Raw genomic sequence first — 15280 nt, forward strand, 5'->3', positions numbered from 1 at the left:
CTTCCAAGGAGTGCAGAATTTTGGAGTGTGGTTTTGGGTTCAGTGGGTAACACAACATGTCTAAAAAAATTCCTTTCGTTGCTCAATAAATATGAGTTGTTGGCAACATTTCACACTCATGTAGCTAGCACTGACATCTCCTTGCTAGTTGTGTACGACACAAAAAAACAAGACAGTTTATGTATGAAAATATTGATAAAGAAATGAATGGTCATTTAAATAATGGCTTATTTACCTTTTCTTTTTATCAGGTTAAATAGCCAACATTTGCAAGTTATAGTGCCTCAAATCTGAAAATTTACTGCCTGCTTCGGTTTTAAGCCACTGGTCATTTTTCATGCCAAATAAGCACAAATTAGGTAGAATTTATTTTAATCTGAAATCCACGCAATTTGACACTTGTTCATGACAGAAAATAAGACGTGCAAACACTAATAAATCATAAAAGCATAGGGACATCATTAGTAGCAGTGAGCAGCAGAGCTTAAACCTGACTGTTTCAAAATGAAGATTAAAGTTAGACTAATGATGTCATACTCTAATATCACTGGTGTGTTATTCTACATTTATCCCCCTATTAATATAGTGCTCCTTTGTAACCCAACACCTTGCTGTTCAGCTGCTCCTTATGTTGGAGTTCACAGCCAGACAGGCCCGGTTATATTTCTGGCCTCCTGTCAAGTACACTAGTTAGACATGCTGAGCAGAGAAGACAGGGTGAGAATAAACCACAGCTTCACTGCTATACAAAAAGAAGTGAAGAGGCTTGGTAAATGAAGAAAAAATACACTTTTAATAAAAATAATAATTATTATTCTTATTTTTACTGTATTAAAGTTATTACTCAGTGTCAACAGGTACCAACACAGGCAGAAAAATAGAAATTCCCTGTCCTCTGTTTCTGAATTTACACCAACAGTTTGCTGGAATAGATTGACTGCAAACTCTGATCACATTTCTGCAGTCAGGTAGAGTTGTTCGATACCGGGAATAGAACAGCAGGGTGAGAATTAACTGCAGGCTACAGAAATGAGACACAGTAGGTGGAGGCGATACTTTGCATGACTGGGCAGAAGTTTGTAACTTATACAGTAGACTACAGATGGAGCAGAGATGGGGACTCCAGTCTTTTCCTATTTCAGCAGCGAGATCTTGTTTCAGATATTGTTGGGAGGGCTCTGGAGCCTTCAGGGCAGAAAGGAAATGAAGACTTCCCGGCTTAGGAAGGCATGCTTTCAGATGTTATTGACAAAGAAATCTGAATAAAATATCCTCAGAACTGCTGGTTTCTGCCTTGTACATAAAAATGCTGAATAAAATCTGTGTTTATCTGTTTTGTGTGTATACAATTTTTAATTGTGCCCATTGCTGTGCAGTTAAAGGTTTGGCTTTACCTCCTCCAAACGGTGCCCAGATGACCCGTCGTATGGCCTTGACCCAGTCATCCATGTCAGTCTGGGAGTTTGCCATGAGCAGGAAGGATTCATGGCTGATGGGGGCCCGGTCCTTATCTCCTGTTCCACCTGTAGAGACAAACAAGGGCAGAAAAGGAGAGCATGGGTGAGTACAGCACAGACTGGGTTTTACCATAGAATTAACCCAGTGTGACCTCAGTGTATCCTCAGGGATAGATTTTGTCTGGAAATGTTTGTCTTTCTGGGAAACTCAGATGGATCTTAAACTAATTTTCACTACCTAATACATGATTTCTTTTTTTCCTCACTCTACCTATCTTACACTACTTAAAAACTCCTCAATTCCATGAGCACATAGACTGAGATAGTTGCTGTTGCTTTTGTTGGTGTATTGTACGTTGTTGATGGCAATATTTAAAAAGAGAGAACTAACAAAGGGGGGCAAAAAGAAATGGCATTTATTGTTTTTTTTTTCACTGCCTCTAGGGTGGTTCCTGTTGTTGGAACAAAGGTGTGAGTTCCTGTAGTGGAAAATAAATAAACCTGGGATTATAGTGGTGGTAGATTGTTTTATTTTTTTTTTCAGAGAAAACAAGAAAAAACAGCATGTTTTATGTTAAGATAGTTCAGAAAAGCATGACTAACTGTGTAACAGGCTGGTCCTCTGAAAAATGTTTAATAATGAGCTTTTTTCTTTTTCTGGTGTGTTTCTGGCTGCATGAATCCCATTAGTGTTTCAAAGTGTTAGTCTCTGTAATTTTAACTAAGGCTTGTGGTTTTAGCACATTCTGCTACTTGCAGGGTGTCCATAAATCCTTAAAAACTCATTTATGCAAACCGAGGGCCTTAATTATCCTGAAAGATGACTCTTAACTCCAAAACTCCATCATTTGATCTTTAGGTCTTGAAAAAGGTCTTTGTTGATGACATGTGGCATAGGTTGTTTGATTTTGGTGAGACTTTAATGACTCCAGTGTGAAACTGCTCAGTAGGACAACATTAGGAAACAAGAAAAGCACTCTGAGAGTGCAGTACTCAGTCGTATCATTTCCCACAGCTGAAATCTTAAAAAAATTTGTGGCAGAAATCAGGACACTATAGTATGTGCCCATTTAATATAGATGTACTCACAAACGAAATGACCTTGCGCTGAGCACAGGCGGGTGTTATGCATGTGTACGTTATGTACAGATACCGAATCACATGACTTAAATATGTAGTGGGCGGGAACTGATGGGGCTCGGAAACATCCCCACAATTTAATCAATTGTTCCTTGTATCATTTCCAACAGATAAGTCCCGATAAGTCGATTTGTAGTACGATCTCAATCATGTGATCGTCAGCAAGCAGCCGACGTAGTGTTCACTTGTTGTCATAGTTACAGTGACGCAGTGTCGCTATTTGGCAATGATACAGAAATCTAAAACAAATCTGTGGATCCAGATTATGAGCTGCATCACTGCCAAAATCTAATGAGTTGGTCCTTGTGTCATTTCTGACCTTTCCTGAAAATTTCACCTAAATTCGTTGGTACGTTTTGAGTAATGTTGCACACAGACAGACAGACAAACAATCCAACGCCGATCATCACATAACGCCGCCATTCCTTCGCGGAGTAAAAAAGATCCATAAAATTTTCATTAATCCAACAAAAGGAAAGGATGCAGTATTGAAAATCTTTTTTTTCCCGTTCATTTTGTTTAGTTGTGTGGCTAAAGCTTCATGTGAGAATGTAGCTTACAATACTACCAGCTAAATAAGTTGTGGTAACTACCGTTAGAACAAAGGCAGTCCGCTAATTTCACCGTTATGGATGAGGTGGTGATGGATCAACAGCAGTTTTGAACTAAAATATGTTCCTACATTAGCAGCCAAGAGTCACTGCTGTTGGTGTTTTAAAAGAAACAGGCTTCATTGTTTCTCATTTTGTTAAAATATGGTCTTCAATTTCAACAAAATGGTTTCAAAAATTCTTAAATGTAACATCCCTGAACCTGAAAGTCACCCGTACTTAAAAGACACACAACAAGCAACCGTGTATTTAAATATTGAAAGTAGAAATTGCGTCATATAGTCAAATTGGAAAAGCTTTGACTTGTCCAGCTATAATATTCATAAATTAAACTTTTAATTGTTGTATAGTAGATGATTAATGTGTTTCCTCTGGGATTGACACCAGGTGAAAATCAATGTGCTGAGAGAGTTTCAAACCACTAGATGGCACTGCTGCTCTATTTAACACTTCTTTTTTGCTGCTCCAGAGCTACTTTTAGTGAGCGCAGATGTAGAATGTGCTTCAGTTTCAACAATTTTTTACATCATTAACATTAGAAAAGCTCACAGCTGGCTGCCAGTGTGTGAAATAAAATGTGAGCAATGTTAATGTGAGATTAGAAAGCTGATACCTGTATTTTCGCACGGCAAAATAGTGCGAAACATAATCAGCTGCTACGTTAAAAAACACAATAGACAGCACATATATCCTGTTATCTCTGCATCATATTGATTTCTTGGAATAAATATCTGAGTAATTTGAAGAATATGTTGCGGGTTTAGCTGAGCCATGAGCGTTGGATGGTGTTGTTGCCACAGTCACAGTCATTTAGCTGTGAGAAGGGAAACCAAATATAAACAGTGGCGCTATAAAGCTAAGTGCCATTGTCACCCAGCTTTTCAAACTCACACTATAATGATGAACAACACACTTGCAGCCTGTCCTCACATGTGCCCCGCTGTCTGGGAATACTGAATGAGGATTGTACAGTTATTGTATATTTTTCTCTTTTTATTCAACACATGAACGAGGGAGTTTGCATGAATTTGTACATCACAATACAAAGGAGTCCTTTAATTTGCCAGCAGAAAAAGAGGCAAATCGAGAGGGTGATAAAAATAGAGAGGAGACTTGGATATTAAGGAGCTTTGAGGCATGCAATACTTCTTCTTGAGTAAATCACGCCCTGATAACACACACACACACACACACACACACACACACACACACACACACACACAGGGAGCCACTTAAAATCAATGCGATCAGAACCATTGGAACATCCAAGCCCAGACTGAGAGGAGCTACAAAGATCCCTTTTGGAGGCAATTAAGATAACACTGACTGCAGGGTTTTCAGAGATACACGTTTAACTGAGTTTTCCTCTCTCAGTCCCTGTGATGAATTCGATTTCAGTTCCTCCACAGGACCATCAGACGGAGGCTGACATTTGAGCCAGCGAGGAGGTTGAATGTTTACAGCACATGCACGTAAAACCGCTGCGTTATGAGTGTCTGCGTTCACTGATGATATACCCTGGAGGAATAGCGCTTCGGTTCTTAAATGTCAGACGCCTTGCAGACGCTGTTGAATGGGCGATAAGGACAGGAAAGGAAGAGGAGGAGAGGGAGTTTTTTTTTTTAAAGTGCAGAAGAAGAATCATTTCCTTGCTGATGTCACAGTTTGAACTTATTGAGCTGTCAGAATGGGATGAGATACCTGCAGTCAGCATGAGAGAGAAGTCAGCTGAGGTAATGCACCTCTGAACATGTTTGAGGTTCTGAAGCATTAGCAGTTGGCAGTCTGCTTTATTTTCACCTCCACTTTTTCCTGTTTGCAATTAGCAGATTTAGTGCAGAAGTTTTTGGGGCCTTGTCATGGATGTGTATTTCAGCAAAAAACAACCAATTGTGTTGATTGCATGCAGCAACTATGAAGTTGGGGTGTTGTCCTATGCACATTACCAGCTGTTTTCAAGTTATTTAAAACAAGAAAAGCACTCAGTGAGTGTAGTACTCCGCCGAGGCTGCTCAGTTGTTGTATCATTTCCGACGGCTGAAATCTTGAAAAAATTTGTGAAAGAAATTACGGCACTATAGAATGTGTCCATTTAATATAGATGTACTCACAAACAAAATGACCTTACGCTGAGCACAGCCGGGTGTTATGCATGTGTATGTTATGTATGAATACCTAATCGCATGACCTAAATATGTAGCGGGTGGCGGGAATTGATGGGACTCGGAAACACCCCCACAATTTAATCAATTGTTCCTTGTATCATTTCCAACAGATAAGTCTCAATAAGTCCACAGGGATCTTTTTGTGACATTTACTGACCATTAACAGCTAACTTAACGTAAGCCCCATCATCAGATGTTGCTCTGAAGGAAACCAGCTTATTCCTGAATTTTTACCAGTTGTTAATGCTAATAAGAACTCACAACACTTTTAGAGCATTTGGAGCTCAGTGTGGTGATTGTAGCCGTTGCTATCTTGGCAGTGCCTGATTCTTTCTTGCAACAGGCTAATTAACAAATGAGCAAAGAAGTGGCGCATGAGTCGACCTGAGGCAGGGCATGCAAACATCTCTGGATCATGGACTGTCCTGTGGTGGCACCCAAGTGTTCCCTAAAATGGCCACATCCTTACTTATTCATCATTTTGGATATTTGAGAAACTGCAGTTTTTGGCAACTTTTGTTGACTTCACTTTCTTTTTTTGTTTGGCTAACATGTCCTAGGCTAGAGATCGACTCCCTGTAAAAGCAAAAACAATATACTAGTCTTCCTACATTACTATAGGTATGCATTTTCACTTTGTAACCGCTTGTACCACACAATATGAAAAAGTAATAGCATAAGATTGTCAGATGTTTCATGCACACAATAAGATCCTGATTCAGCACAGAAAGAAATCAACTCCAATGTAACTTCAGAAAAAAGCTCAAGGAACATTAGCTAGCTTTGACGATTGCCCTTTTGCTTTCTAGTAGCTACCACACTCAGGTAGCAACTTCATGCTGTGTAATTAGCCGAATATCCTGTGAACAACTTTTGTAGCTGAGAAAAAAACACCCAAAACTACTTGTTTAAACTAACAGAGGACTGTTTGTTCTTTTACATTTGCAGCTACTGCCTACAACAGGTGGTTAGCTTATCATAAAGGCTGGAAGCAGGTGGAAACAACTAGCCTCACTCTGTCCTGCCATTAATACACAACATTTCACATTACAAGACTGAACTTTCGCAAGTACACTTAAGCACTACTGGCCCAGCAAACTGTCACAGAGGTTGTGCTGTGCACTGCTTGGTGCGTTGGTGTGCTGTGCCCTTCAGGCTAAGTCCTTTATAAATAATGTTCCTGATTATTGGGTTCTGTGAAGTGGTTGGGGATTAACTTTATAAGACGTCTGTGCTGCTTAATATTGGCATCTATGAGAGAGAGAGCAGTTTGTAGTTAAACAAACAATAGTACTATAGATTACAGCACAGGTTCTGCTACTTAGAACCTATAGTGTGCAGTAGAATCTGTTATTTTGAACAAGTTGCATGACAAACTATTGCATGTAGTTGTAGCGGTGTCTAGCTGGAATTAGTTTTGCAGGACACTGAGGTTAATGTCGTACTAAAAGCTGTGCAAGGAACAACGAAAAGTGTATGGAAGAGTCAGACGTCATAAAAAATATTAGTAAACAAAAAGAAATATACGTCAGCACAGACTCTCATGACCTTGCAGCAACAGTGCAGTGTTGAGTTGTCTATCCTCATGTTTTCCATCCAGCATGCACTACTGTGGACACAACAAGCTCCCACTACAATATTTCTACTGTAATTGTGTCACGCATAGCAGTGTACAGCGAGGCTCAGCTGTACTGTACCAGAATCTGTGTGTTAGTGACTGCCAAGAGGCATTCATTTGCATATAATGATATACAACTGTGAGCACTGACAGAAGCCAGCATGCTGCAATGTATCTCTGAATAAACTGGGACATAATTAAGTTGTTAGACGAGAACTAGCAAAGACAATCCTTGACTTGTCTGTAGAATCTACTCATATATTCACAGATTTTGGAAAAGTAGGTGGCAACTAGCAAAACTCACTTTGCAGCAGAACTTTGCACCCAATCACTCTGTTGTCTGTCTTGTGGCAAAGAAGATTTGAAAAAACATTGTCCTTAACAGCACATGTAGTAAAATGTGTAAGAGTCAGGAGCAGGACAAGAGTCAGTGCAATAAATCAGTGCAGAAAAAGCCATGAATAAGAGTTTGTTCTAAACGTACTGTAAATCTGAGGTTTCTACAGTCTCAAAGCTACTCAGACGCTCCACCTTTACTACACTTGTAAAAAATCTCCAGCATCTGTTTCCCGTTACCTTGGAGATGTTGTTTCTTCAGTCTGTCCGGCTTGCAGCAGACCGGCCCCATGTCTGAGTGAGCGGCGCAGGCTGGAGCAGCGACTGGCTCTGGCCTAAAGCTGCAGCATGAAGAAGCGGCTCAGTACGCAGGTAGCACCGACGGCCAGAACCTGCCAGTGAGGCATGCTCGGTGCCAGCGGAAACTAAACCCGTCAAACGAGCCCCGCTTCTTGCTCCTCACGCGTTTATTCTGTCCTTTCATTCACTCTTTTCTTCCTGTCCCTCTCATTCAGCCGTGTGGACAGCAGGTCCGTTCCCTCAGCCCCCTGGGGAGAAGCAAATCCCTGAGGAGGAGTGTAACAAGGCTCTCTCTCTCTTCCTCTCTGTCCCTCCCTCTCTCTCTCTCTGAGTGTAACAGGGAGATGGGCTGTCCTCCAGTCTTGGTCAAACAAACTCATATACACACACACACAGGGAAAACAGACAATGCCAATCAAGCTCTGCGCTCAGACTCAGGCGATCCAGACTTTGATTCTTTTTGAAGACACGATTTAGGCTGATATGGGCCAGTATAAATAGAATAATCAGAGACTTTTTATATTTATAAAATGTGATTCAACAGGTAGGCCGTTTCTAAAAACTTTGCTGACAATTAAAAGATCTGCAGTTCACAGGAGATGTGAATGTTACGTCATCTTTCTATTTCTTAGTAAAAGACAAGCCTTTAGTCAATATACGCCACAACAAGAGTCTATTTGCTACATTTGTGTTAAAACGTTTCTCTTCAAAAATCCAAAATGGTCCATGGTAGTCACAAATTAACTCCGCCAAGGCTGCTCAGTTGTTGTATGATTTCCGACGAATAAGTCCGCAGCGGTGGATTTGTAGTAGAATCACAATCATGTGATCGTCAGCAGGCAGCTGATGTAGCGTTCACTTGTCACAGTTATAGTGACACCGTGCTGCTGTCTGGCAATGATACAGAAATCTTTAACAAGTCTGTGGATCTAGACTATAAGCTGCATCACTGCCAAAATCTAATCAGATGGTCTTTGTGTCATTTCTGACCTTTCCTGAAAGTTTCATCCAAATCTGTTTTTTCGTTTTTGAGTAATGTGCACAGACAAACAGACCGACAAACGTTTGCCGATCGTCACATAACTCCGCTGCCTTTCTTGGCTGCAGCATGAAGCCTTGGTGGAGTAACAATAATATGGGGAGAATTCAGCCAAGCATATTAGAACTGAAAGCCGATTCTGAAAAAGAATAAGGATGGCAGGGAAGCGGCTAGCTGGGCTCTGTTGAACGTGGCAAAAATAAAGTGCCTACCATTACCTTTGGAATATTATTAACACGTTGTATCTTATTTGTGAAATTTGCACATGAGCTGAAAAGCTGCTGCTGACTATTAGCCTCTGTGCATATTTTTGAAGCCTTGTGTTCAAGGCTATGCTGATCAATTGCTAGCTCTAGCTTCATATTTAGCGTACAGAAGTCAATCTTCTCCTTTAATTCTGGGGAAGAAAGTAAATAAGTATATTTTCTAAATGCCAAACCATTTTTACTTATTCCATGGATGCATTGAGACTTTAGTGGCTTATTTTAAACTATAAATACATTAGTAGCACACTGGTAACATGTAACAACAATGGCCTTGCTGCTGCTTTAAAAACGAACAAATGTACACTACCTTTCAAAAGTTTGGGGTCACCCAGACAGTTCTATGTTTTCCATGAAAACTCACACTTTTATTCATGTGCTAACATAATTGTAGAAAGGTTTTCTAATCATCAATTAGCCTTTCAACACCATTAGCTAACACAATTTAGCATTGGAACACAGGAGTGATGGTTGCTGGAAATGTTCCTCTGTACCTCTATGTAGATATTCCATTAAAAATCAATCGTTTCCAACTAGAATAGTCATTTACCACATTAACAATGTCTAGACTGTATTTCTGATTCATTTAATGTTATCTTCATTGAAAAAAATGCTTTTCTTTCAAAAATAATCACATTTCTAAGTGACCCCAAACTTTTGAATGGTAGTGTATGTATTTGTCTACGGTGGATGGTTAGCGTTAATTCACAGTTCATATGTTGAACATCAGTGTATAATAGCACAGATACAGCTGCAGATGCTGATGCGAGTGGATACAACACAGCCAAAGTATGTGTAAATAAAGTTCCGTGTGCACAGATATGTGTTCAGAAGTTTTATTTTAATGTTCCGATGAGATATGTCAGTTGCAACGTGTACTTATCTAAAAACGGCTGCGTTGTGGTGTCCACATCCTCATATGTGGTGCTGTTGTTGAGGCATTTTTTCGTGCGACAAAGATAATTATGAATATCCATAATTATGAGGCCGTGTTACACCCAAGTAATGTCTGAAATGTATCAACAGCTGTCTGCCCTTATCTCCCAGTGAGTGTTCTTTGTAGGAAACACAATACGGTGGTTTGGTTGAGTGAGGGGATAATCATCTTACATTATTAACGTTTCTGCAGTTGTGTTACTGTAACAGAGGTCAAAGGCTAAAGTTAGACATGTGTTTTTCTGCTCCAGGTCAGGAAACAGGACTTTGAACTATGATGTGGGTTTGTTGTTGCTTCTTGATAAAATATCCTTTTTCTTCACACACTGAATAATCCTGTGTGTGTTTTTCATGCATGGATAGAGCGCTGCCTAAACGACTGTCCCACAAAAACAAATTGGCAGAAACTGTCACATTTGCACAGACACAAGTGTGTATGGTGTTTGTGCGTCTTGTGTGTGTGTGTGTGTGTGTGTGTGTGTGTGTGTGTGTGTGTGTGTGTGTGTGTGTGTGTGTGTGTGTGTGTGTGTGTGTGTGTGTGTGTGTGTGTGTGTGTGTGTGTGTGTGTGTGTGTGTGTGTGTGTGTGTGTGTGTGTGTGTGTGCGCACGCGCTGCTTTCCAGGTGGCTTATAATTGCTTCACACTACCACAACAGAGAGCTTATAGCCTTGAGTCAGCCATTAAATACAAAGAAAATTTAAAAATATCCAATTATTTGCCCATTTCCTCCACGCCTACAGGCTTTCAGAGAAGCTCAGTTCAGACTGAGGCACATGACTGTTGAATCGGCTTTGTTTGGGTGCACTGCTCGCTCTGTCTGCACTACATACTGATAAAGAAAAAGCATGGTGGGAGTCCGATTTTTAATTACATGGACGCTGAACTAATGATGTTGTTTTAGTCAAATCAGAACAGGAATTGTGGCACAAGGAAGTGTACACAAAGAGATTATAATGCTGGATATGACCTTGAGATTGTTCAGTCATATGACATAAACTGAGTAATTTATTTCACATTTTTACCCACTGGACACCATTCAAACACTACTTATATTATGATGCTTGCATGAGAGTCAACATCTTGCCACTCTTATCTTTCTTGCATCTACCCTTTGCAACAGGGTTTCCTACTCCATATCTCCACAATAAGCATGACCAATGGGTTTACCCTGCAGCTGGACACACACAGTCCCACCAAAACAAAGTCTGTCAGTCAATGACACGACCCAGATGAACAACCAAGGTCCCTGTGCTCCTTTGAAGGACAAGGCTACTATTACAGCAGACAAAGGAGTGCTGAAAGTGAGAGGCAGTAGCTGATTTATCAGCACTGATAGAAAAATCCCCCACCTTCATGTCTGGGTTGGCCTGACCTCGTATCCGTCTGGAAGTCCTAATCAGCTCAGTCTTGCCTCTTAGCTGTGCGGTTTTCTACCATTAGCATTAGTGGCACTACTGCTCATAACTCCCTGTTGCAGGCAAATGAGTGTGTTATACCTAAAATGTGCTTTTGTACCTTTCTGTTGGAAAAATTTCCAGTTTTCTCGCAAGAAATAAAAGCTTAACCTAATATCATTATGCCAGAATTTTACTAAAATGTCAGCATTTTAAGGGCTGCACAGTGGCTTGTTGGTTAGCACTTTCGCCTTGCAGCTAGAAGATACTTGGTTCGCATCCCCACCTTCCTGGGATCTTTCTGCATGGAGTTTGCATGTTCTCCCTGTGCATGCATGGATTTTCTCCAGGTACTCTGGCTTCCTCCCACAGTCCAAAAACATGCTGAAGTTAATTAATAACTCTAAATTGTCAATAGTTGTGAATGTGAGTGTAATTGTTTGTCTCTATATGTAGCCCTGTGATAGACTGGTGACCTGTCCAGGTGTTCTCTGCCTTCACCATAAGTCAACTGGGATAGACTCCAGCCCTCCGCGATCCTAATGAGGATTAAGCAGTGTATAGATAATGGATGGATGGATGGATGTCATAATTTTAATTACATTTTTGTAATTAAAGACATTGTCATGGTGGGATGGAATTAGCGCTGCAACCAGTTATGTTAGTGGTGTCTTGTTTGGTCTATAAAACAAGAGAAAATAGTGAACAAGAAAAGCACTCAGAGAGCACAGTACTCCGCCAAGGCTGCTCAGTCTTTGTATCATTTCCGATGATGAAATATTTTATAAAAAATGACCTTCCGCTGAGCACAGGTGTGTGTTATGCATATGTACGTTATGTACGGATACCGAATCGCATGACCTAAATATGTAGTGGCCACCGTTAGTTGATGGGACTTGGAAACACCCCCACAATTTAATCAATTGTTCATTGTATCGCAATCATGTGGCTGCCAGTAGGCAGCTGGTAGTGTTCACTTGTTGTCATAGTTATGATGATGCAGTTACCTCGCAATGGGAAATCCTTAACAAATCCGTGGATCCAGACTATAAGCCGCATCAGTGCCAAAATGTAACGAGGTGGTTCTTGTGTCATTTCTGGCTTTCTCTTAAAATTTTATCCAAATCCGTTATTCCGTTGTTGAGTAATTTTGCTCACAGACACACGGATTCACAGACGGAAGGACAAACCTACACCAATCGTCACATAACTCCACCGGAGTAAAAATGACTGACGGTGTGTATGACAAACCGTTACTATGATTTACTGTAATATGAGACCGAGGAAAGTACTACTCATATTCGAAAACCTGTAAGCGTCTAATTTTTGGCAATAAAAATTGAACTAATACTGAGTTGATGAAGATTGCTTTTTAAGTAATTACCTACATGGTGCAGCTTAAGATGGTAATTAAAGATGAAAACAAAAACGGAATCATATCACTTAAACTTTATACTTTATACAGAGATTCTGTGTTAACTGATCTTTGAATGTTACAGTTTAGTGGCACTACTCTCCCTTAAAGATGAAATAAAAGAGCCTTTTTGTAGAAGAGCATCAGTGCATATCGAGCTCATTGCTGTCTGTATGAAGCTGCACAGCTCAGTGAAATTCCCTGCAGACATGACCAGACACCATAATGACTGCTTTTAAAAAAAATGAGAGGAAGCAGCAGCCTTCTCACAGCATTACTTTAGCACGATGTACAGTCTAGAACCTCCACGTCTATTCATTTCATACAACAGGAGCGGGTAAAGCCCTCGTCACTCTAAGCCGATTACTGAACGGTGAAAGAAAAAGCCGAATAACTCGTGTTTCTCCCTCGAGGAGCCAACAAATTTAATACGGTGTAAACATCAGATGTAGTTGGCATCAGGTTGTTACTCACAGGGATTGAAAAGAGGAAGAATGTAACTCATACGGATTGATCTTGATCATACAGCATGAATCTTATTGTCGATCTCAACAGAAGAACATCCAAATTCAAAGTTTATACTCATGCCATCCCTTCTGTTGACTTTTATGATCTCAGATTGTCTAAAATATCTTTCTCCTCTAACCTGCCTCCTTCTTTCCATCCTACCTGCCTCCTCACATCTTTTTCTGCTTGACTGCTTTCCTCTCCGACTGTCTGCTCTCCCCTCTTGTCTCTCGGGGTGCAGGCCAGCAGACCTGTCGGTAAGTTAGAAGCTTGCTGGGGTTCACGCTCTTGTGCGATGTTGACTGGCCATAAACAAAACACACAGAAACTCACAAGCGTGTCAGCCATTCTAAACACAAGGAGAGACCACCGAGCAAACAGTCACAGAATGACAGAGTGATATCAAGAGTCGGACCATCACTGGGGTCAGCCGCTGTCGTGCTGTGCAGATTGCAGGACTTGATTTTGAGGTTAAACCTGTAGTTGTAGAATAGTGGTATCATAATAGCTGCTCTAATACATTTCTTTTCTTTGTGGTTTTCTTTATATAGGTCTACACTTCAAGCAGTGACTCTATAGTCTCCCTCTGGTTATCACGTTGTGCTAATTTTACCCTTTTTATCCTTAAATGTTACAAAACAGTTCTGCAAATTCACATGTATGTTGCTCTTTTTAAGCGTCCTTCAAATATATAGTTTTATTGTACTCCACAAATGTGACAAATGTAACCCTTGAGACAAATGGAGGAAAAAAAGTGTTGTATTGATTGAGAAAATCCTTGAAAGGCCACGTGAGGTCCATGGAACCAGACCGTTCAGCCGCAGGCAAAGCTTCTGGATGTCAGCTGTGTGTCTGTGAAGCATGACGTCTCCCTAACACTGAAATCTACAGTCTCAGAGCTGCTTGGTGCGGTGGTGTTTTCTTTTTATTTTATGTTGCTTTCACACAGGAATTGACTTTCACGCTCGCAAGCCACAAGCTAGAAATGTAATATTTCAGCAGTTCTGAGGTCACACGATGTGAGATAAGAGGACTGATCCTGACAGCAGCTTGGATAACAGCGCTCTCTGCTGTCTGAGCGCTGAATAGCAACTACACAGTCACTATGTTGCAGGTATTTCCCTTTCTGTTTGTTGTTTTTAATGAAGCACAGACAAAAACATATAAATTAAATTAAATTTTTTAGCACATTTGGATTCGTGCAACATTATCCACAGTTAATTATCGAAGCTGCAGCCCCTGTTTCTCTTTTATCACTATGTTCTACCTGTTAAAGCACTTTGTGAATGTTCTTCTGAAAGGTGCTCTACAAATAAAATTATTACTATTATTATTATTTTAATATACGGATATTGGCATGGAATGTCATATTTTGAGCGAAAACCACATACATATGACTAAAATTCCAAGATAAATACAAAAAATAAGCAAATGTAGTTGATGCAAAAAATCCTAAAATGGCATGCATTGAGAATAATATAGATAATAGATTTGTCAAATAAGGCACTACACGCTCATTGCCTTTTTTGTACATGGACTGATGATGCTTACTGCTGCGCATAGTCACCCCCCAGAGGGCCCTTCTGAACCAGGAAATACCCCGAGGTCAAATGTACATTGATCTGACCTGAAGGTTTTTATATGAAATCACAATAAATGAAATTACTGGCATGTAACCTAGTCACCAGTGTGAGTCCTTAAAGACATCTGTATCTGATCTGGAGGCCTGTTGCTCACATATTTGCACCCCTCGCTGCACAACAGGATATTACATCCTCAGTGGCTCATGCAGTGAACCGAGTGACAATTTGAAGGATTGCAGGTATTTTGTGAGAATGGTGCAGTGAATTTTGAGAGGAGGAGGTGGAGGAACAGGAGAATACTAGTGAGTCTTACCTGGTACGATCTCAAATAGGTGTCTTCCTGGTTCGTCCGGGTTCGCTGTGAGTTCGTTGACCTGGCATCCCTGCAGGGGTATACAGCCCTGAAACACAGAGGGGAGAAACGTTTAGATGGTGAAGCAACACAGATGAAATAATGTACTAACTTTACTCTTTCTTTTCTCTCACTCACTTGTTTCTACTTTCTGTCCACTCTTTC

The 15280-nt window shown here is 40.4% G+C and overlaps 2 protein-coding genes across 4 annotated transcripts in view; one reads left to right on the top strand and one right to left on the bottom strand.

The window, feature by feature from the left end:
* The window catches only part of mapk8b (mitogen-activated protein kinase 8b), a 140929-nt gene that overhangs the window by 50330 nt on the left and 75319 nt on the right, over positions 1 to 15280 (top strand). For both annotated transcript variants that reach the window (XR_008599473.1, XR_008599472.1), the window contains one exon: positions 1377 to 1560. The gene's annotated coding sequence lies outside the window, so the exon portion shown is untranslated. The remainder of the gene's footprint in view (positions 1 to 1376; positions 1561 to 15280) is intronic.
* si:dkey-191m6.4 (rho GTPase-activating protein 22) overlaps positions 1 to 15280 on the bottom strand; it is a 44545-nt gene that overhangs the window by 9527 nt on the left and 19738 nt on the right. The window contains exons 3-4 of one of the 2 annotated variants that reach the window (XM_055004554.1): positions 15077 to 15164; positions 1395 to 1523 (exon numbers count right to left, since the gene is read on the bottom strand). In XM_055004554.1, coding sequence (XP_054860529.1) covers positions 1395 to 1523; positions 15077 to 15164 — 217 coding nt within the window. Of the gene's footprint in view, positions 1 to 1394; positions 1524 to 7567; positions 7872 to 15076; positions 15165 to 15280 lie in introns of those variants that run through there. The other variant, XM_023290982.3, reaches the window with a different exon arrangement.

The sequence above is a fragment of the Amphiprion ocellaris genome, chromosome 18, assembly GCF_022539595.1.
Source record: "Amphiprion ocellaris isolate individual 3 ecotype Okinawa chromosome 18, ASM2253959v1, whole genome shotgun sequence".
NCBI classification, from domain to species: Eukaryota; Metazoa; Chordata; class Actinopteri; family Pomacentridae; genus Amphiprion; species Amphiprion ocellaris.